Here is a 20,630-nt window from a genome sequence, read left to right as displayed (position 1 = left end):
GTCTGTGCAATAACTCAAATAAATGAACAAATAAACCAGTAAACCAAAAGAAGGTCCACAAAAGCTCACATTCAAATATAACAGCTAGTCTTTAAAGTGCCACGTGGTCTTTGGACTGGTTTGATTTATTTGGATTTGATGGGAACAAATTGATTAGACTTTCTGGGGTTGCAAGGTGAGGGTCTTGGGTTTCTCCACCAGCTCTCAGTGTTGCCATCAGGCGGCTCCCCACATGTGAATTATTCAAGCAGGCAAGAGATTCTGAGAGTTGTTCCTCCTGCCAAAGGCTGCTCAGGATCAAACCAGCCTTCCCACCCTGGCCGGCCCGCAAGACAACCACACCCCAGGCATGGCCTAGCCCAGCAACGGAGAGCTTGCTTGCTTGCTTGCTTGCTTGCTTGCTTGCTTGCTTGCTTGCTTGCTTGCTTGCTTGCTTGCTTGATTGATTGATTGATTGATTGATTGATTGATTGATTGATTGGCAATGGCAGGCATCTCATTCAGCCACCGGGAGCGCCAAGCCCAGGGACTCCCCACGCGGACAGGGCTGCTCCCATCCAGGACCACTTCCCCCCTAGTAAAGCCGGGCTCCCCCTCCTTGCCCAGGTGAAGTCTGCCCAGCAACCGGCTGCATTTGACAGACTTTTTCTCCCCACTGGAGCACTCTTCTCTGACAGGCCAATCCTGGCACCACTTCTGGGTCCCTGCCCGGTTCTTAGTTGGAGTTTCCCACAGCAGCACTAGAAGGATGCGGCCGGATCTTGGAGGCAGCGCCGATGGTGCTGCTTTGGATCCTGCTGGAGGAGCAGCTCCAGTGAGAGGATTCTGGGGTCCACAAAGGGGAGAGGTGCTCTGGATGCTTGCGGGACCTCCCTGGTTTCGAAAAGCGGAGTTCTTTTTTTTAATTTGTGCTTCTTTGTTTGCTTTTTTGGTTCTGGGTTGATTTGTTCGTTTTGAAGGGGCATTGTTAGGCTTTTGCCTTTGCTCTTGGACCGATCTGCTTCCACAGATTAAGATGGCTGCTTCATGGAAACCCAGCCCCATCCTCAACACGATTCTTCTTTCAGAGTTCCACACCCGCCAGTGGCTGTTCGGCTGCGAACTGAGCGAGGATGGACTCAAGGCTGGGGTCAACAAGTTTAGCTACAATGGGAAGGAGGCCCTCAGTTTCGAGAAGGACTCCCTGACCTGGACAGCATACGATCCTGTTGGCCAGGAGTACAAAAGGGAACGGGAATCCAAGCTGGGCCACACCCAGCATTCCAAACATTCCCTGGAAGAGAAATGTATCAGCATGTGGTGGCCATTCCTGAAATTAGAGAAGAAGGAGCTGCAGAGAAGAGGTGAGGCTGTAGTCCTGACCATAACATGTTGTGTACAAGTGAAATCTGGAAAGGCACAGACTGGAAAAAATTGTTTTCTCCTTTCGAATTGTTGAACTCCCCAGCCAACACATTCTGGGAATGGCAGTTCCAGATACGAGAAAAGCCATGTGTGTGTGTGTGTGTGTGTGTGTGTGTGTGTGTGTGTGTGTGTTTGTTTGCGTTTCTGTGTGTGTGTGTTTTGGCAGTTCTTCTGTTCATTCAAGACTGCTACCTGCACAGATGCCTCTCCTGCACCCTCCGAGTCAAGCAGTATACTTTTCTGATGTCTGCTCCGTTTTTGAAATGTGCCTGTTGCAACATTGTGTTGCAGATCCCCCCTTGGGACACCGTAGGGTGTCGGAACCACCCTGGAGGGGTGGTGAACTGGGGGAGAAAGCCTGTTGATTACGGGGGGTGGCGGCCACCCTGGTTCGATCCAGGAAACTCCCTAATCAGCCAACGGGCAGAAATAAGCAGCTTCGGCGAGCTTCCAAGTCGCTGGCAGCCGGCTGAGAGAAGCAAGGAACAGCACCTGGCATTGCTGTTTTTCCATCGGGTGAGAATCTTTTTACAACTAATTGCCTACCTACCCCTACATATGGAAAAAAAGAATTGCTATCTTATCTCAGTAACTTTTTAAAGCGGGAGAAAATCTGGTGAGAGGGATAGCTGAAGAAACTAACTTTTTAAAATTATACTTTAAGAATATTTACAACCTGGCGTTATAAGCTTAAGAGACCTTCCTGCAAATTAAGTGCGGACATTGTTTTGACTATCCAGAACATTTGGAATGATTCCCAGAAGATGTGACCTTGAATATACTGTTGTTGCTTAAGTCTGAAAAACTGTTTATTTCCTCGTGAGCTTCTGGCTGGAATTAACCCTAAAGTGGAGTTTTCAAAAACTGTTCCTTGGGTCGAATTTGGTTCAACTTTACATAGCCAAAGTGGAACTCTTGAAATGATTCTGGAAATTTGGAATATCTGTTTATAAGCATCTAGGCAGCAGAAACAGAATGGCACAACAAGGACAATTTTGGAATGAAATAAAATCTATGCTTCAAAAAATATTAACGACCGTGAGATCTCATTATCAAGAGGCAAAATTATCTAATCAACATCAGAAGGACTATAGTCCACAAGCAACAGGAAACAACAAGGAAGGAAATGGTAGTATCACAGATGATGTATGCCAAACCAAGCAGCAGCTTGAGAAAGTTAACCTAAGAGAAACATCAGTCTTGGACCAGAGGAGAGTACCAGGGGAAGACAAAGGGAAAAAAACAGCAAAATTAACCAAAAAAAGCCTGGAAGACTCATTGAAGATAGACCAAGTACAAAAGGAGTCAGTGGACATAAATCAGAACTATAAAATGGTTTCAGAGGACATGAAATATGACAGAATGTTTAGAGATATAGCAGGGAATGAAAAAAGAGGAATCAGAGAGGGAATTACCTAGAAAGATAAAAAAGGGAAAACAAGGAAGGGCCCCTTAATATTGGAAACATGTTTATATTTATCATCTGGATCTGTAAAAGGGTATATTCTATATATTAAAAGGAGAACTAAATTGAAGTAAGGGAGCCCGAATCAGGGTAAAGATGTAATATGGTGATTTTTTATTTTAGGCAAACTAAACTAGATATAAAGCTGGGTCATGGATCTGGAACCACTTTCAATAAGAATGTTATTAGAAGATCCTTATATAATATGAGAGTAATATTATGATAGTAGTTATATTATATACTAAAATCTGTATATGAATGGTTTGAAAGATGGTTGGAATTTGGGGGGATAACTGGTAAGACACTGAGATGTAAAAAACAAATAATTGCAAGCAAGTATGTAACACGATGTTTGACAAGCACAAACAATGTAGATAGATCGGAAAATTAATAAAAAATGTTTTTATAAAATATAGTCTTTCCCACATCTCAAGGAGGTTTACGGCTTTCCTTTGGGTGGCTCCCTTGTTTTCAAAACAAAGCGGCTTACATATACCTTACATTGGAGAGTGTTGGGCCGAGAATGTAGAGAAACGGGTCTGTCTTCCATTTTGAGCTCTTTCAAAATTCTCACAGCATGGAAGGAGGAGCAACCAGCAGCGAGAACAGGGGAATTCTTAGGGCTCTGAGAATCCCTGGGTTTTACTATGAGTCAGCGGACCCCCCAAGAAAGGGGGGGGCAAGTTTCTACAGGAGAGTGGGGCTGGCAGCAGGGGAGCTGGAGACGCTAGAGAAACCAGACTGCAATTTGTTTTTTCAGAGGAGTTTCCTTTCCTCAATCAGAAGTGACCCATGAAGTTGCCATGACAAATTGGTGCATAGCTGTCTGGAGAGGGGAGAAAGGAAGATTTATGATTTGACTGCATGAACAGAAGTCGAATGGCTATTTTTATGGCCAATAACAGACCAGATGTTTTGTTTCTCTTTGGAAAGTCTGGTTTTGGAAACGACCTCTTAAGCAGCAGAGGATCTTGGCAAACTTTGGTGGGTTTTCTTATTACGCCATAACTGGTTAGAACTGAAAATTGAGAAAGTGAAACTGGTCTTTTCCAACCTAACCCTCCCTCCTAACGTCTGGCCTTTTATAAAGTAGAAGTTTGAGAATCTTGAAGGACTACGAACAGCTTAAATCTATGGAACCTTACTCTAAAGGAGGATAATAAATCAAATAGTCACTTTTATGACCAGAGTTTTCTCCATAAGGCTCTGAATCAGTTCTGGCCAAGAAGTGAAGAGAGAAAGCTGAGCAACGTCGACTGATTCTTATGGATTTTGGATGAAAATTTAAGAACTGGAGACAGATATCAAAGCAATACTTCTTGGCTTGGACACTATGATAGAGACAGGAGACAAACAGACAGTACTGTATTCACTGAACCACCTGAACAACTACCATCGCCAGAGAGAGGGGGTGAGACCACTGTTCCTGAGGAGTAGACGGGAGATGAAATGATTGACTACTTTGAACTAATTGAACAACGGCCTCCAAAGAGCCAAAGGGAGACATTTTTTAAAAAAAAGCAGAATGAAATACAGTGGTGCCCCGCATAGCGACGTTAATTCATTCCGGATTAATCATCGCTATGCAGAAACATCGCTAAATGGAACGGAAAAAGCCATGTTCCTATGGGGCCCAAACTCACCATTCAGCGAAGTTCCTCCATAGCGCCGCCATTTTTGCACCCTCGGTAAAATTAAATTGTTTATGATAAGTATTGGATAGAGGGGTACGCAGGTGAAAGAATCTTATAGAGACTTTATATCCCTGGTTCATACATGGAGCAAAGAAATAGAACAAAAATGGGAAAGTTACTTGCTGAATATCTTAAATGGTTGATAAGTACAGGTAATGTCCAAATCAGATTACATATTCTGACCACAATTGTTTAGAAGGTATTGATGAAAATCTAGAAACATGAAAATATTAAGTAACTTATGAACTATTTTATTTATTTATTTTTATTTTATTTTATTTATATCCCGCCTATCTAGTTGCGGTGGACTACTCTAGTTGGTCTATGCAATTAAGAGTGGCTTAATATAAGATCAATTCAGGTTTAAGTTTATATATTGACAATTTATGTATGTTAATCTTTGGGGTTTATGCAGTCAGAATTATATATCAAACGGATATGGCCTAAAGATTTTAGTAGGGCAATATGGTTTATGCAGTCAGTATTATATGTTAGATGGATATATGGAAAATATTCTCCCTGATTATGTGTTCTCTGTTTCTTTTGTATGTTTGTTTGTGTTATTAATTTATTTTAAAAAGATTTTAAAAAATAAAAAAATCCTCACAGCATGGAGATGAAACGAAAAGATGGACAGGCAGCCCTCATCCGCTTGTGGGAATAAAAGTGTGCTAGAGACAACAGGTGTGTTTCTCAAATGCTGCCAACAAATGTGTCTCTATTGCAGCCGTGCACACCTGAATTTCTCATGGTGGGATACTGAACAGAGCATAGTTCACACACCTGTATCACTTATTCAACCCACAATGTCAAGAAGCTTCCGTGGGACTAAAATATAGCAGCTAGATTGTTGGCTTGGGCTAGTCACAGGAACCACTTTGAGCCTTTTAAACATTTGTAGAGTGTTGCGGTCACGGAATGAGAAGGCTGATAGTTTAGGTGATCACCAGATAATTAGGAAAGCAGATCATCTTAGAGAGAGAACTTAAGAAATCAGTCACACACAGAGTTGTCTGCCAGCAGAGTCCTCCTTGCCTATTACAAAGCCTTGAATTTATTTATTTATTTTATTAAATTTATACCCCGCCTCTCTAGACCACGTCTACTCCTATGAATCTTGTAAATCCTGGCAATGCCCCCAGGAGAACTCTATTTCCTTACAGATTTTTGAGAGGATACAGATAGTTGGCAGAATACTGATAGGACAATGGTTACATAATGCCATTAGGATTGGCCGAAGGCTTTGAAATTAGCTATCTATCTCTATGAGAAAGAGGAAAGATGGGTAGACACGCCTCCTCTCAGAAGCAGCTGTAACATCGTCCAGGAGAGTGTCCTCTACGACTGTAGAATCAGCCAACAGCTAAGCAACCTTGGAGACCCCCACAGTAGAATTACGCTCGATAGCTTTAAATATTATCTTTTACTCATGTAAATCATCCTCGAGTCCTTTCAAAAGAAGTATCCTTAAGTTTCTACTCAAACTGAAGCTGTTCCCACATTCTGTTCATTTCAAAGCTTTCCACTTTGTATCAGATCCTTTAATAGAAAGATGACTGCTTTTATTGAAGGTTCTCCTATTTCTATCACTTCTCCCCTATATGATGTCTTGTCAGCACTTCATTAGGATACCTGACTCCATAGGAATCCTCCAGAAATTTACAAACCTCCCAGGCAAGGAGATTCTATGATTCCTCAATGTTGATATGATTGCAGAAAAAGTGTGACTCCCACAATGAAACCAGACAGTGGGAGTTCGGTATTCTCAGACATCTAGAGATGTGCAGTTACCCCTGTGGGCTCCAATAGGACAACTGACCCACCAGGGTCCTGCCAAAAGCCATCTCTGAAGGGTTGGTCCATCTCCCCCTTTCTCTCTTTGGCTAGCTTGCCTCTCTCTTCCCTCATCTTTCTCCCCCACTCACTAACCTCTTTCTCTCACCAGCTCCTTTCTGCCTCTTCATGAGGGATCATCAAGTTCTCCCACTGTTTGGTCCAGGGTTTCTCCATTCATACCCACTCCCAGCCTTATGGTAATATCCTCGACTTCTTTTGCCCTTCTATCACTCCAGCTTCTGCTGTCTACCTTCTTGCTTGTTCCCCAATATATCTCTTCTTTCCTCTTGTCTTATTCCTTTCTTTTTCTTTTGCACCTCTGCTTCTCCTAAGGTTCCTTTACCTGGTGGAACCTTCCTTTCCTCTGATGGACCTTCTGCTTCCCTCACTGGAATTTCCACCTTAGACACCCCTGGCTCTTTATTTCCAGACTCTCCCATCCCTTCATTGGTTCCAACCTTTGATTCTTCACTCGGACGTATCTCTATATGCTCATGGTTTTCTCTGTGACCCTTCTCATCTCTCTATCTTCCCGTTCTCCCCATGGAGGTGTCACTTCTCTGATGGGTCATATGTTGTCTCTGGGGCTCCGTGGACTTCTCCCTCCTCTCCTCAGGAAAGGAGGACAATCCAGTCAGGACGGGTTCAGCCCAAATTTCTCCCTCACACAGCCAGCCAGTGTTTGAAGGTCATCTGGGTATCTCATAAGAAGTCTGATTCCAGGCAATTCCAAAATTTCTTAACTCTGTACAAGTTCATTTATTTACATCATTTCTTCCATCCATACTTAAATATACTAAATCCACAAAATTATGTAAGGCATGAGGAAAAAACTGTCAGTACAGATCTTTCAATCCAAACATCATACTGTTATACAAAAACTGCAGGCTTACTTAAAATACATCCTTTCACCTTGTAAAAAGATGCAGAAATTTAAATTTAGATAGTAGGGAAATTTAAGATGTGTTTGAATCTAAAATATAAACACATTAAAACACTGGAGGTCATAATCTAGAAAGAAAGAGAATACATCTTCAGAACACTTCAAAATTTCTAATATTAAAAAAAGGTAAAACACATACAGTTAATGAAACTCATGAAAAATTAAAGGTTACCACTGCTACTAAAGCTCTTTCCACATTCAAGGAATTTATGTGGTTTCTCCCCAGTGTGAGTTCTTTCATGTGACCTCAGGCCACCACTGTGACTAAAGCTCTTTCCACATTCCATGCATTTAGGTGGTTTCTCCCCAGTGTGAGTCCTTTGATTTATCCTAAGGGTACCACTCTACTAAAGCTCTTTCCACATTTCATGAATTTCTATGGTTTCGCCCCAGTGTGAATCCTTTGATGTATCCTAAAGGTATCATTCCTACTAAAGCTCTTTCCACATTCCATGCATTTATGTGGTTTCTCCCCAGTGTGAGTTCTTTCATGTGACCTCAGGCCACCACTGTGACTAAAGTTCTTTCCACATTCCATGCATTTATGTGGTTCCCCCCCACTGTGAGTTCTTTGATGTGACCTCAGGCCACCTCTGTGACTAAAGCTCTTTCCACATTCCATGCATTTATGTGGTTTCTCCCCAGTGTGAGTCCTTTGATGTATCCTAAGGGTACCACTGCAACTAAAGCTCTTTCCACATTCCATGCATTTATGTGGTTTCTCACCAGTGTGAGTCCTTTGATGTAACTTAAGGGCACCACTGCAACTAAAGCTCTTTCCACATTCCATGCATTTATGTGGTTTCTCCCCAGTGTGAGTCCTTTCATGCAACCTAAGTTTACTACTCTGACTGAAACTCTTTCCACATTCCATGCATTTATGTGGTTTCTCCCCAGTGTGAGTCCTTTGATGTATCCTAAGGGTACCATTGCTACTAAAGCTCTTTCCACATTCCATGCATTTATGCGGTTTCTCCCCAGTGTGAGTCCTTTGATGTAACCTAAGGGTATCACTCCTACTAAAGCTCTTTCCACATTCCATGCATTTATGTGGTTTCTCCCCAGTGTGAGTCCTTTGATGTAACCGAAGGTTACTATTCTGACTAAAGCTCTTTCCACATTCTATGCACTTATGTGGTTTCTCCCCAGTGTGAGTCTTTTGATGTGACCTAAGGGCACCAATGTGAATGAAGCTCTTTTGACATTCCATGCATTTATGTGGTTTCTCCCCAGTGTGAGTCCTTTGATGTAACTGAAGGGTACCACTGCTACTAAAGCTCTTTCCACATTCCATGCATTTCTGTGGTTTCTCCCCAGTGTGAGTCCTTTGATGTGACCTAAGGGCACCACTGTGAATGAAGCTCTTTCCACATTCCATGCATTTATGCTGTTTCTCCCCAGTGTGAGTTCTTTGATGGAACCGAAGGGTATCACTCCTACTAAAGCTCTTTCCACATTCCATGCATTTATACGGTTTCTCACCAGTGTGAATTCTTTCATGTGACCTAAGTGTATAACTCCGATTGAAGCTCTTTCCACATTCCATACATAGATACATTTTCTTCCCTTTGTGAGTTTTATCATGTATACTGAGATTACATGTGTTTATGTGGTTTCTCTGCTGTGTGAGGTCTTTCACGTGATGTCCATTCCTGCCCACTTGGATTTTCAGTTCTCTGTTTTCTTGCTCGATTATGAGTTCCTGCCCAGGTTGTCCCAGATGTTGCTGGGTAATTCTTCTCCTCTTCATCATCTGGTAGATTAGAAAAAGAAGAGAAACAATCACTTCCAAAATCTGCAGAAATAAGGATTGATGTGTTCGGGCTCTGCCTGAGTCACGGAGGAGGAAGGAAAGACATGCAAGAAAGTGAAGGAAGAGAACCAGGGAGGAGATTAGGCCAGACCAGAGAATTTTACTTTTGGCTTTAGGTTGGAAGGGCTCTCCACTGAGAGACCTTTTGGAGAGAGGTGTAATGAAAGAATCATCCTTTCTACAACCAAAGAAGTACATGAAATTCTAAGTATATTGATTTCTTTTCCTTCTCAAATTCTCCCCAATGATTGTAACTTTAGTTTCCAGAAAAATAGAAAGGAATTTCACAAAGTTGATTAAAGCAGAAACAAATATTTTAATTAAAGGATTGTTTAGCAAACTGAATAATAAGGGGGAAAACAGATCAGTGTTAGAAAGGAAGAGTAAAAGTGGATGAATATGATGCAGCTAGATTATTGGACTTGAGAACTGGTAAAAAGCCGATAGTGGTCAATAGCGGAAATTGACAAAGTCTGCAGAGATTATTATTCAGAGGGAGAAGAGAAAGGAGAGGTCCATGAAAGGGATAGGACATAGAGTTTATAAAATAATGTTACGGATAGAGAATCATCAGGAATTTCGCAAAACCGGATAGGAAGAAGAGATGGGCAGGGAAATAGGTACTGAGGTAATAGAAACGTAGAACTACAGAGCTGGAAGGGAAGTAAACTCCCATACTCTGCCTCCAGAGTTAGATACTTTAACTAATGTGTATGAAGGGGGGAGGAAATTTAATGAACCACATCTGTGAGAATAAAATAAATGTATACATTCAAATTGAGAAGGTACTGCTGGCACGTGACATTAAAAAGGTGGCAGAGCAGCTTTTAAACTGAATCCCAGGGGAAAGCCCACAGCAGACTAGCATTCATTTTGAGACTCCTCATCCCTATGGAATGAGGGTGGAGAGGGTCCAGAACAACAAAGTGATGATAGTGTAGTAATTCGGACAGAGAGCATAATAGGATGGGATTATTGGTCCACTGGAAGGAGAAGCAAACAAGCAGCCCTTCGTGGGGGACCCCCATACGCAGGTGCTTTTATGCAAATACCCAAAGCATCTGAGCAAAGATGGGAGAGCTGGAACATGTGGTGGCTAGGGATAACACTGATATAGTGGCCATAATGGAAACCTGGTGGGATTTGGAGAAACAGTGGGATGATGCAATCCCAGACTATCAACTCTATAGGAGGGATAGGGAGGGGCGTCTTGGAGGTGGGGTGGCCATCTAGGTCAAATGGAGATGGATGGTGGGTCTGACTTCATCATAGAATCACTGTGGGTTAAACTACCAGGCTAAGGAGCAATGAGGTCGACCTTGAAATGCACAGAGAAATCACGGAGGGGTCCAAAAGGGACAAGATTGTAATTATGGGGGACCCAAATTCTCCTCACATCAACGGGGTCAATGTGTGCTCGAGTCAAGAAAGAGTGACCGTGTTTCTTGACTTGCTAAAGGACTGTGCCTTGGAGCAATTTCTCATGGAGCCCAACAGAGGACAGGTGACTCTGGATCTATTATCATGTGGTAGTCAGGACCTGGTCAGGGACGGGAATGTCACTGAATCGCTACGGAATAGTGACCATGCAGCCATCTCTTTCACTTTACATGTTGGGGGCAGAGTGTCAAGCAAATCTGACACCAAAACCCTTGATTTCCAAAGAGTGGACTTCCCTCAGATGAGGAAGGAAGTTAGAAAGAAGTTGAAATGGAAGGTTTTTAAAAAAATCATGCAGTCTATTTAAACCAAGAGTTGTAGAGGCCCTGTAGAAGTGTATACCACAAAAAGGGGGGGGGGGGCTCAACTAAGTCCAAGAAAGAATTGTTAACTACTAAAGTTACAGAGGCGTTAACAGGAAAGAAGGGGCCCTTCCATAAATGGAAATTCTTTTCACATGAAGAAAATTAAAAGGTACACAAACTCTGGCAAAAGAAATATAATAAGATGATACGAAGGGCAAAGAAAGACCTTGTGGAACATATGGCCAGCAATATAAGGGGGAATAACAAAAGCTTCTTTAAATAGTTTAGAAGCAGAAAACTTGCCACAGAAGCAGCTGGCCGTCTGGATGGTGAGAGAGGGAAAGGGGAGAGAGATTGCAGAGAAATTAAATGAGTTTTTTGCATTTGTCTCCACAACATATGACTTTGGGCAGATTCTGAACGGCCCTCCTTGAATAATGAATTAAATCAGATACAAGTTATTCTACTCAAGCCACAGATGTCACCAGGAGGTCTTCTCCGGAGGCCTGGAAATGGTCAACAGGGATTCAAATGGGAGTAGAGGCAACAGAAAGCTATAAAGACATTCTCACCTTGGCAAAATTTGTATATAACACTTCAGGACCCATAGATATCTTGGAGAATGTCACTATGGACATACAGTGGTGCCCCGCATAGCGAGGTCAATCTGTTCCGGATTAACCGTCAATATGGGGAAACATCGCTATACGGAACGGAAAACGCCATAGAAACGCATTAAACTTAGTTTAATGCGTTCCTATGGCTCCTAAACTCACCGTTCTGCGAAGTTTCTCCATAGCACCACCATTTTCGTGCCCTCGGTAAGTGAGGGCAGGGCGCGAAAACAATGCGGGCGGCCATTTCGAGTGTCCGGCGGCCATTTTGTAACCGCCGAACAGCTGTTAAAAAACATCGCAATGTGAAAATCGGTAAGCGAAACGCTTAACGATCATCGCAATGCGATGTTTGCCCTATTCAAACATCACAATGCGATCACATTAGCGATCTGAAAAAAACAGATCGCTATGCAGATTCATCGTTAAATGGTGCGCTCGTTAATCGAGGCACCACTGTACAAGCAAAATTAAAGGCTGAAGTAGTTTCCCTGAAGATTATGGCTTTGCAACAGAGGTTAGCCACTGATAGGATGCTCCTGCTTCGTGGCGGCCTGTGTGCGTATGTAAATCAAACACGTTGTATGTACTAGGATGCCTCAAAAGGACTAGTATGGGATCATGTGTTAGCAGGTTCTAAAATCTGCTATTAAGGGAAAAGTGTTAGGAGCTCCAGATTTCCATCACAACATCCACTGAACCACTTGATAAAATTAAAGCATTTGATGACTTAATGGAACATCTCCACTGGGAATTAGGACAAACTCCTTCAGCCCAAAGGTGGAGCAATCCCTCAAAACAAAGAACTTGGGTTTGATCCTGACTATAGGGATCTGAAAGTACAAATCCGCCTTTCATGGAGGGAATATAGGAAGACTGACTTCAACTGAAGCTTCAAGAAAAGGAAAAATTAACATTGCCAGACGGCAATCCGCAGCTCATTGTTCGCTGTCTAATCATCCTATTGGATCTCTGGGTGAGTTTTTCAGTTTAAACTAGAAGCAACATAGGAAGAACCATATTTCCTTTACAAGAAAGACACAAACAGGAGTTAATTTCTCTCCTGCAAAGGGAAAAACCTTTTAATGACCCATCTCAACAACTAGTGCAAAATTTATTGACAGGGATACGTTCTCTCTGCCCCTGCTATCCAGAGGGAGGCACTTTTAAACTTTCGGTTTGGGAATTAATTGGAAAAGAACTTCACAACACCAAGGGAATTTCACATGAAATTCTTAACACATGGCACATTTGCAGGTATGTGATTTCAAAACTAGAAAATCCCCTCCTATCTCAGAGAAATGAGCCACAAGCTCTTCTGTTAACTAGCCCAAAAATCCTTCACCCATCAGGCCTCCCGAACCTCCCGAATTCCCTGATGAATCCCCTTCATAATGGTCTCTATCAAAACCTTTCTCCCTGCGCAGCTTCTAATTCGTCTGCTCCCCCCACTTCCTCCCCCTCTCTCCTGCCTTGGAATGCAACAGTCTCTGTTCCCACACTCCCTCCTGCTCTTCCCCCTCCCAGTTCACTCCTTCCAGGCTCAGCTATGCAATTACCTAAAACACCTACAATTCTCCCTCTGCTTGCCCCTCCGATCTTCTCTGGTGAGGCAAAGCGAAAAATATTATCTCCTGAATGGCTTGGCAGCAATACGCAGGTTTTCTCTTTTGTTCCTCCTGGGGTTTGTAACGACCAAAGAGACATTGATAATGAGAATTTTAATGTGGGGAACTCAGTAAACAGCACCCCAATTTGAGAAATTCAGCTTGCTACTGTTAAAAGTGCTCCTGTTGACAAAGCAGCTCAGAATTTGGCAACCGCACATCGTGAACCAAGTGCTGTAGATTTCATGTTGAAAACAGACTGGCTTGAAATTTATGCTACTCAACCAGTACAAGACAGGGAACAATCTGCTTTAACAATCCCTATGTACCACAGTTCCCATTCTTCTCACCTGTACAAGGTCTTGCCACAGGAAATGTGGAAGGCTGGTTATCTAGTCCTAGAGACACCTTGTTTGGGAAACCCTGCATTGTTTGCATGTCATTTCACAGATCAAACTTTGTTGGGAGATCAATTTCTCCCTGCTTCTATTTCTCCTTCTTTGACTGCCGTATTTTTCCATGTATAAGATTCCCCATGTATCAGACACCCCATTTTTTCTAATCCAAAATTAAGAAAAATAAGTGGGGCTTAGCAAGTGTAGGGGAAAAGGGATCAAAGTGCTCGAGGATTGCTTTGATCCCTGCTTTTGCCTCTGTTCTCTCCTCAGCTTCCGTGTATAAGACGAGCCTCAATTTTTAGTCTAAAGATTTTAGACAAAAGTACAGTATAGTCTTATACATGGAAAATACAGTAATTGCTTACGGCAAACAGGTCTTTACATGGCTTCAGAGCAGGTGCACACTTCACCAATTTGAAGTGCCTGTGTTGTTACATGCCTATTTTCAAGACTGGCTCACTAATTATCCACACCGTTTATTCAGATTGCATTCTTGACATGCGCTTCAATCCTTTTCTGACCTTTGAAAATTTTCTTCCTGTTAACCCACACCTTTTTTTTTACAGCTGACGTTCCTTCTTGTACTGGACTCCAGGATGCTATCTCACAACAAAAACCTTGCAGAAACTCTGCTCCTTATCTTTTGGATTCTGTTTTTTCTAACCCCATTGACAATTATTTCTCTTTCCACTAGATAGCTACTCAAGGCTTTTTTCCCCTTTTGATGCTGTTCAGCCAGGAGAATCAGATGCAAACCAACTTTGGCTAAAGGATATCATACATGATCCTGTTTTCTCTTCAATTGCTTATGTCCCTTTACAGGTTGTTGTGAAAGAAGCACATGGGTCTTTTGCACTTCTCCTTGCAAATCAAATAAAAACAGAGGGACCAGACTCCAACATCTCACTGATTGAGTGTCAATAGCATTGTTTACACTAAATCATTTAACTGTCTCTGCAGGTCAGCACAAGTTGTTGCCAATAGAGAATCCTACGGAACGGCTGCTGGAGATTTATAAGCAGCACCCTGACCTTCATTTGAAGGGTTTAGTTCATCAATAAACATGGAGTTGCAGCCCATAGGTCCGTGGTGGATTCTAGTTTGGTGCGTGAGGCCTTGTCCTACAGGACGTCATTCCGGATTTCAACCCAGTTATGACCCTGGAGCAAGACCAGATGACTGGGCATTCTCGCAAACACCTGACCAAACCTGAGGGCATATATACCTTTAATTAATGAAAAAGAAAAAGGGGAAATATGGGGGGGGGGCATCCCAAGGTTGTCAAGTTGTTGGCTGTTTTTACAGTCATAGAGCACACTCTCCTGGATGATGTCACAGCTGCTTCTGAGAGGAGGCGTGTCTGCCCATTCTTCCTATTTCTCATAGTGAGAGTGAGCTAGCTTCAAAGCCTCTCTTCAGCCAATCAGAGGCCAAAGCCTCTCTTCAGCCAATCTCTTCAGAGTGCCTGAAGAACTATGGATGGAGGTTTATAACATTGTACAGGAGACACCAACAAAAACCATCCCAAAGAAAAGGAAATGCAAGAAGGCAAAGTAGTTGTCCAACGAGGCCTTACAAAATATAGAGAAGGGAAACCAAATGCAAGGGAGATAGGGAAAGTTACAAAAATTGAATGCAGATTTCCGAAGAATAGCAAGGAGAGACAAGAGGGCCTTCTTAAATCAACAGTGCAAAGAAATGGAGGAAAATAATAGAAAGGGAAAACTCAAGAGATCTGTTGAAGAAAACTGAAGATATTAAAGGGACATTTTGTGCAAGGATGGATAAAGGACAAAAATGGTAGGGACCTTACAGAAGCAGAAGACATCAAGAAGAGGTGGCAAGAATACAGAGAGGAACTATACCAGAAAGATATGGATGTTTTGGACATGCCAGATAGTGTGGTTGCTGACCTTGAGCCAGACATCCTGGAGACGGAAGTCAAGTGGGCCTTAGAAAGCCTGGCTAACAACAAGGCCAGTGGAGGTGATGGCATTCCAGTGGGAAACCACAGGCCGGTTAGCCTAATGTCTGTTGCCTCTTATCAAGAGGACCTGCCATTGGTGACCCTGGGGTTTGGGTTGAGCAGGATTGAAATCTTAAAAAAAAATAAAACTAAATAAGATGCAGAGAAAACCATATCCCAAAAATCAATATTCTGCACATGTTCAAAGAAGAAGTGTGGTGGTGTGGATGGAGTACCAGACTGGAAACCAGGAGACCTCGATTCAAATCTCTGCTGGGCCAGGGAATCTGAGAGGACACTGCGTGTGCGGCAAGGCTACTTAAGCCACCTCTTGAAATCCCACTTACCTTGCAAATCCTGGAGGGATGTGGGATTTGGTTCTTTGTTTTTGATCCCAAAAAAAGCAAAGACGACTCAGCTCAGTCTCACCCCTTCCTAGGAGAAAAGAAAAAGATCAGCCTGGAGGCTTTATGGATAAAGCAAATCAAAAATGTTTCCTTGCGGGATATTCCTTCGTCATGTTTCAATTGAATGGGGCTACATCCCCTTCTCTCTCCCTCATTCAGGCAGCAGAACGAGACAAACACAAAAGCAGGCAGGCAGGCGTATCCTCACTCTGACACATGCGATGAAAATAGTAGCATACAACATGGTATGTGTCCCACTGTTTACTGAAACTATTTTTACCCTGCCTTTCTCCTTAAAAACGACCCAAGGGAGCATATGTGCATCAGAAAAAGGCAATATTTCACAGTGAAAAACAGCAAGACTACAAATATTAAAGTGATTCAAACTAAAGCTACACTAAAGATGGTAAACAAAATCAATATCTAGAAAACAGCAGAGCCCGTGTGATGGGAGTGGATCGAGGGATGGACCGGACTCTCTATTGTCATGGGACCATTTGTAATTCAAATTGTGGTTCTTATTATTTTGGGTTTATTTGTATGTGCTATATCTAGACTTTTGCCTCTCTGTGTTGGTTTTTGTTCAGGAAAGGCTAAACAAAGAGGAGCAGATTTAAATTCAGCATTGTTTCTATTGTCAGAATTTTTAAAGGGGTGAGGGAGACACGAATATGGCCAAAATTAGTTTTATTCCTGGTCTTGGGTTAGAAAATGTTACTCTACAGATTCTGTTTCTTCCAACATTACGTCTCTCTTGAGATTTGTATTAAATGCCTATATTGCACACTTCCCACCCTTTCACCTTTCAATTAGTAAAGGGCCCATCTAGGAATGCTGCCTGGAGGCCAAATGCAGATAGAATCAGAGAATCATGGAAAAGTGAAGTTGGAAGGGGTATACAGGTCCATCAAGTCCAACCCCCTGCTCAACGCAGGAATACAGTCAAAGCAGATCTGCCAGGTGATGATCCAAAAGAGTCCAAACATAAAACCCAGTGGGGAGCCGGAGGCTGAAGGCCATACATCGGGGTCCTGCCTGGAGTTTGGTTCAGCTGGTTGTGTCTTGTCTGACCTCTTGCTGGAGCTAAAATATTGGCTAGCAGGCTTGTTCCATAACAAAACGGTCACAGTGCCAGAGAACTGGAGGATAGCACACGTCACGCCAATCTTTAAAAAGGGAAGGAAGGGGGAGCTCGGAAACCACAGGCTGGTTAGCCTAACGTCTGTGCCAGAGGAGACAGTGGAAAGCCTCATCCAAGATAAAAATCTTAAAATAGAACAAGCCTTGCTGAGAGAGAATCAGAATGGTTTCTGTAAGGGCAAGTCTTGCCTCAGAAACTTTTTAGAAGTCTTTGAAAATCTCAACAGGCCTGTGGATGTGAGTAAATTGGTGGATATTGTCTATATGGGTTTTCAGAAGACGTTTGACATGATCACTCACCGAAGGCTGCTGAGAAAACGCCACAGTCAGGAGATAAGAGGGCAAGTCCTCTTATAGACTGAGAATTGGTTGAGAACCAGGAAAGAGAGAATTGTCAATGGCCAATGTTCACAATGGAGAGAGGGTGACAGCGGTGTGCCCCAGGGATCTGTCCTGGAACCTGTTCATAAATGATCTGGAGACAAGGATAAGCAGTGAGATAGACAAGTTGGCAGATGACATGAAGCCTTTCCGGGTGGTGAAGACCACAAGGGATTGTGAAGAACTCCAGAAGGATCTCTCCAAACTGGGAGAATGGGCAGTAAAAAAAACTAATGTGTTTCAATATAAGAAAATTAAAGAAAGTCTAAAGTAATGCACACTGGGGCATGAAATCAAATCTCATTTTTTTCATGAGTTAATGGGTTTTGTACAGTCTGTAATGGATCAGGAAATAGATCTTGGTGTGCTGGTGGACAGCTCGAATAAAGTGTCCACCCAGTGTCTGGCAGCAGTGAAGAAGGCCAATTCGATGGATCTAAGGATCACCCTAAGGATCCTATTTCCTTATCAACTGTGCTGTTAGTCTGTACAACTGCTTTCCACAGGATGTGGTGATGACATTTGGCCTAGATGCCTTGAAAATGGGATTGGACGAATTTCTGGAAGAAAAGTCCATCACAGGTTACCAGCCATGATGGGTCTGTATAATCTCAAGGTTTAAAAGAAAGGTACCTCAAAAAGCCAGTGGTGGCACTCCGGTTTAAACCGCAGAAGACTCTGTGCTGCACGGTTGGATGACCAGCAGTCGTAAGATTGAATCCTCGTGACGGAAGGAGCTCCCGTCACTTGTTCCAGCTCCTGCCAACCTAGCAGTTCAAAAGCATGTAAAAATGCAAGTAGATAAATAGGTACCACCTTGGTGTGAATGTAAAATCGTTCTCTGTCTAGTTGCGCTGGCCACATGACCACGGAAACTGTCTTTGGACAAACGCTGGCTCTATGGTTTGGAAACGGGGATGAGCAGCACGGCCTAGAGTCGGACACGACTGGACTAAATGTCAAGGGGAACCTTTACCTTTACCTCAAAAGGCCAAATGCAGTGAAGGGTTATCGGGAGACAGGTATCTTGTTGTCTCAAAGTCATCAGGTAAAGCCAATGTGAGATACAGGAATTTGGGTTAGATGGGTCCTTGGCCTGATCCAGCAGGGCTCTTCTGTTAATTACGTTATATTATATCTCCAGAGCCAACCCACTCCACCCCAAAGAAGAGATGATATGGGTAAGGGCTCTGATGACACCACAATGCCTATGGAGGAGGAGACAGTGGAGGGCTGAATGAAGCCTTTTCTCAGGCTTTGACATCCTTCACCGTCAAACACGAGGGAGAAGAAGCTGATGTGTGACACCTTTTCTGAAGAGAGACATAGATGTATTTTCTACACATCTGGGGTTTATAGCCCTAAAAATAAGGGGGGAAAAGTTGCCCCCTCCTTTGTGGGGTAGGGCCGATGGGCCACTTATTCACTTTCCTTCTTTGCTTTCTTTTCCAGAAGGTTAGCAGGGTGTTTTTTGTTTGTTTTTAAATCGAAAACCTGATGCCCAGTAACCCCCTTTCAAGATGATCAGATGGACTTACTTCCAGTAAAATAGATTTAGGATTCCAACCTAAAGATTGGGTCTTTCCCTAGTTGTGCTAAAAGGAGATTGGACAAGAACGAAGGGAGAGAGTTTCTTCATTTCTTTTATTTCAATGGGTCTGAATACTAACCGAATGAAGGAGCAACAGAAGAAGAAGAAGAAGAAAGGTCAAAGTGAAGGAGGATTTTAACTCTCCAGCTGTTTCTTGGATCATCTGTTAGAGGGAGGCATCAAGCTGTGCTTTACAAGGACGTTCACAAGTGCTCAGAATCCTGGAGGCTCAAACCCAATATGAAACGTTATATTGCGTTTCATTTTCCCTCTTCCCATAATCGTCTTCTGCTTCCCAAGGGCATCAGGGACCCCCCCCCCAGGCACAACCCTTCCTGTCTCCTATCATCTGACCTCTGTTTCAGGCTCGGGGGGAATGAAGTCTTGAGCAGACCAGGCTGAAAGGTTCCCCTACCGCTTCTTACATTATTTTTAATTTGGAATAACTCCCTTGCTTGTCCGGCAGAGGATCCCCCTCAGAGGGAAGGTGCAGGGAGGACCCCCCTCCCTCGCAAACCCCGCTGTTCCTCCTCATCCCCCAAGTCCCCGATGAGCCTCCTCCTCCTCCTGCCTTCCCCCAGTGCAGGGGGGGTGTCCTTCGTCATTAGAGGGAGGCAGCGGGGGGGGTCAGAGACGGGAGGCAAGTTACTTTCTCTCCCGTTCCTTTGTTTCCATCCATTCCTGTGCAGGAAGGATTCAGGGAAAGGCAGGGTCTCCTTGCAGAGAAGGAAACTCCCCCCCCCGGCCGTCGATGAAGCCCTAGGGACTTGCAGGGGCGGGGGTCTCCCTATCCGTGGGGGTGGGATCTGGACCCCCCAGAGATTCTCTCTCCCCTTTGAATTCCCCTCCCCCTTCCACCGAAATAGAGACAGAAGGGAAAAAACGTCTTGCAAGCAGGTCGAGCAGCGCAAATCACAACAGGTCACCGTGAGCAATACCAGAGGAAGCAGCCACCCCTTTTCCCAAGACTGGCGGGGGGCTCGCAACCTCAACCCCCCCATAGCAAATCTCACCCCCCCCAGCTGCTCCCCTCCAGCGCCCACCTCCGTCCAGGTCCCGATCCAGGAGGCGCCCCAAGAGCCCCGCTTCTCTCCACGTGCCTTCTTCGGCCAAAGGGGAAGAGGCAAGTGCAGCGCTGCCGCTTCCGGTGCCCGTTCGAAGCGCATAAAGGGGAGGAGCTCAGCTCTTCCTTCGCTTTCGTAGCCCAGGTTCCTCCCCTTCCCCTCCTTCAAAGAATGGGGGAGGGGGTTGTAGAAACAAAGGGGTTCGAGTTGGGTGAAGGGCGGGAAGGCTCCAAAGAGGAAAATGGCGGAGTGAGGAGCTTCCTCTGGGCTGCCCAAGTTCTTCCACTTCTGGTGAGTTCCCGTCACCAGAGTCTGTTCACAAATATTTGAAGAGAGAAAATGAGACAAACGAGCAGGGAGTTCAAGGCTCTCAGACCGACCCGGATTGACGAGGCTGAAGTTAGCTTCTTATTCGGCCAGCTTCTTATTCACTTCTTATTCGACATCCAGCTTCTTATTCACTTCTTATTCGTGTCCCAGCTCATTAGCCCTTGCAGAACCCCAGCTTCTTATTCAAAATGCTAAAATATGCATCGGTGCCCACTTTGCCAGCCTATTCCGT

At 43.7% G+C, this 20,630-nt stretch overlaps 1 protein-coding gene across 2 annotated transcripts; it reads right to left on the bottom strand.

Moving 5' to 3' along the window:
• Nucleotides 1-7,134: 7,134 nt before the first annotated feature.
• On the bottom strand, nt 7,135-20,281 carry LOC144587378 (uncharacterized). Of its 2 annotated transcripts, XM_078387874.1 has the most exons (4): nt 20,048-20,281; nt 18,047-18,180; nt 15,833-15,920; nt 7,135-9,095 (listed from the first exon to the last, which is right to left on the bottom strand). In XM_078387874.1, exon 4 carries the CDS (start codon nt 9,093-9,095, stop codon nt 7,719-7,721), a length of 1,377 nt encoding a protein of 458 aa, XP_078244000.1. In that variant the 5' UTR covers nt 15,833-15,920; nt 18,047-18,180; nt 20,048-20,281; the 3' UTR covers nt 7,135-7,718. The 2 variants fall into 2 exon arrangements, with proteins under 2 accessions (XP_078244000.1, XP_078243999.1); XM_078387873.1 differs by lacking the exon at nt 18,047-18,180.
• Between the last annotated feature and the right edge of the window lie 349 nt (nt 20,282-20,630).

This window comes from Pogona vitticeps, chromosome 2 (genome assembly GCF_051106095.1).
Source record: "Pogona vitticeps strain Pit_001003342236 chromosome 2, PviZW2.1, whole genome shotgun sequence".
Taxonomy (NCBI): domain Eukaryota; kingdom Metazoa; phylum Chordata; class Lepidosauria; order Squamata; family Agamidae; genus Pogona; species Pogona vitticeps.
This window is presented reverse-complemented; position numbering and strand designations above follow the sequence as displayed.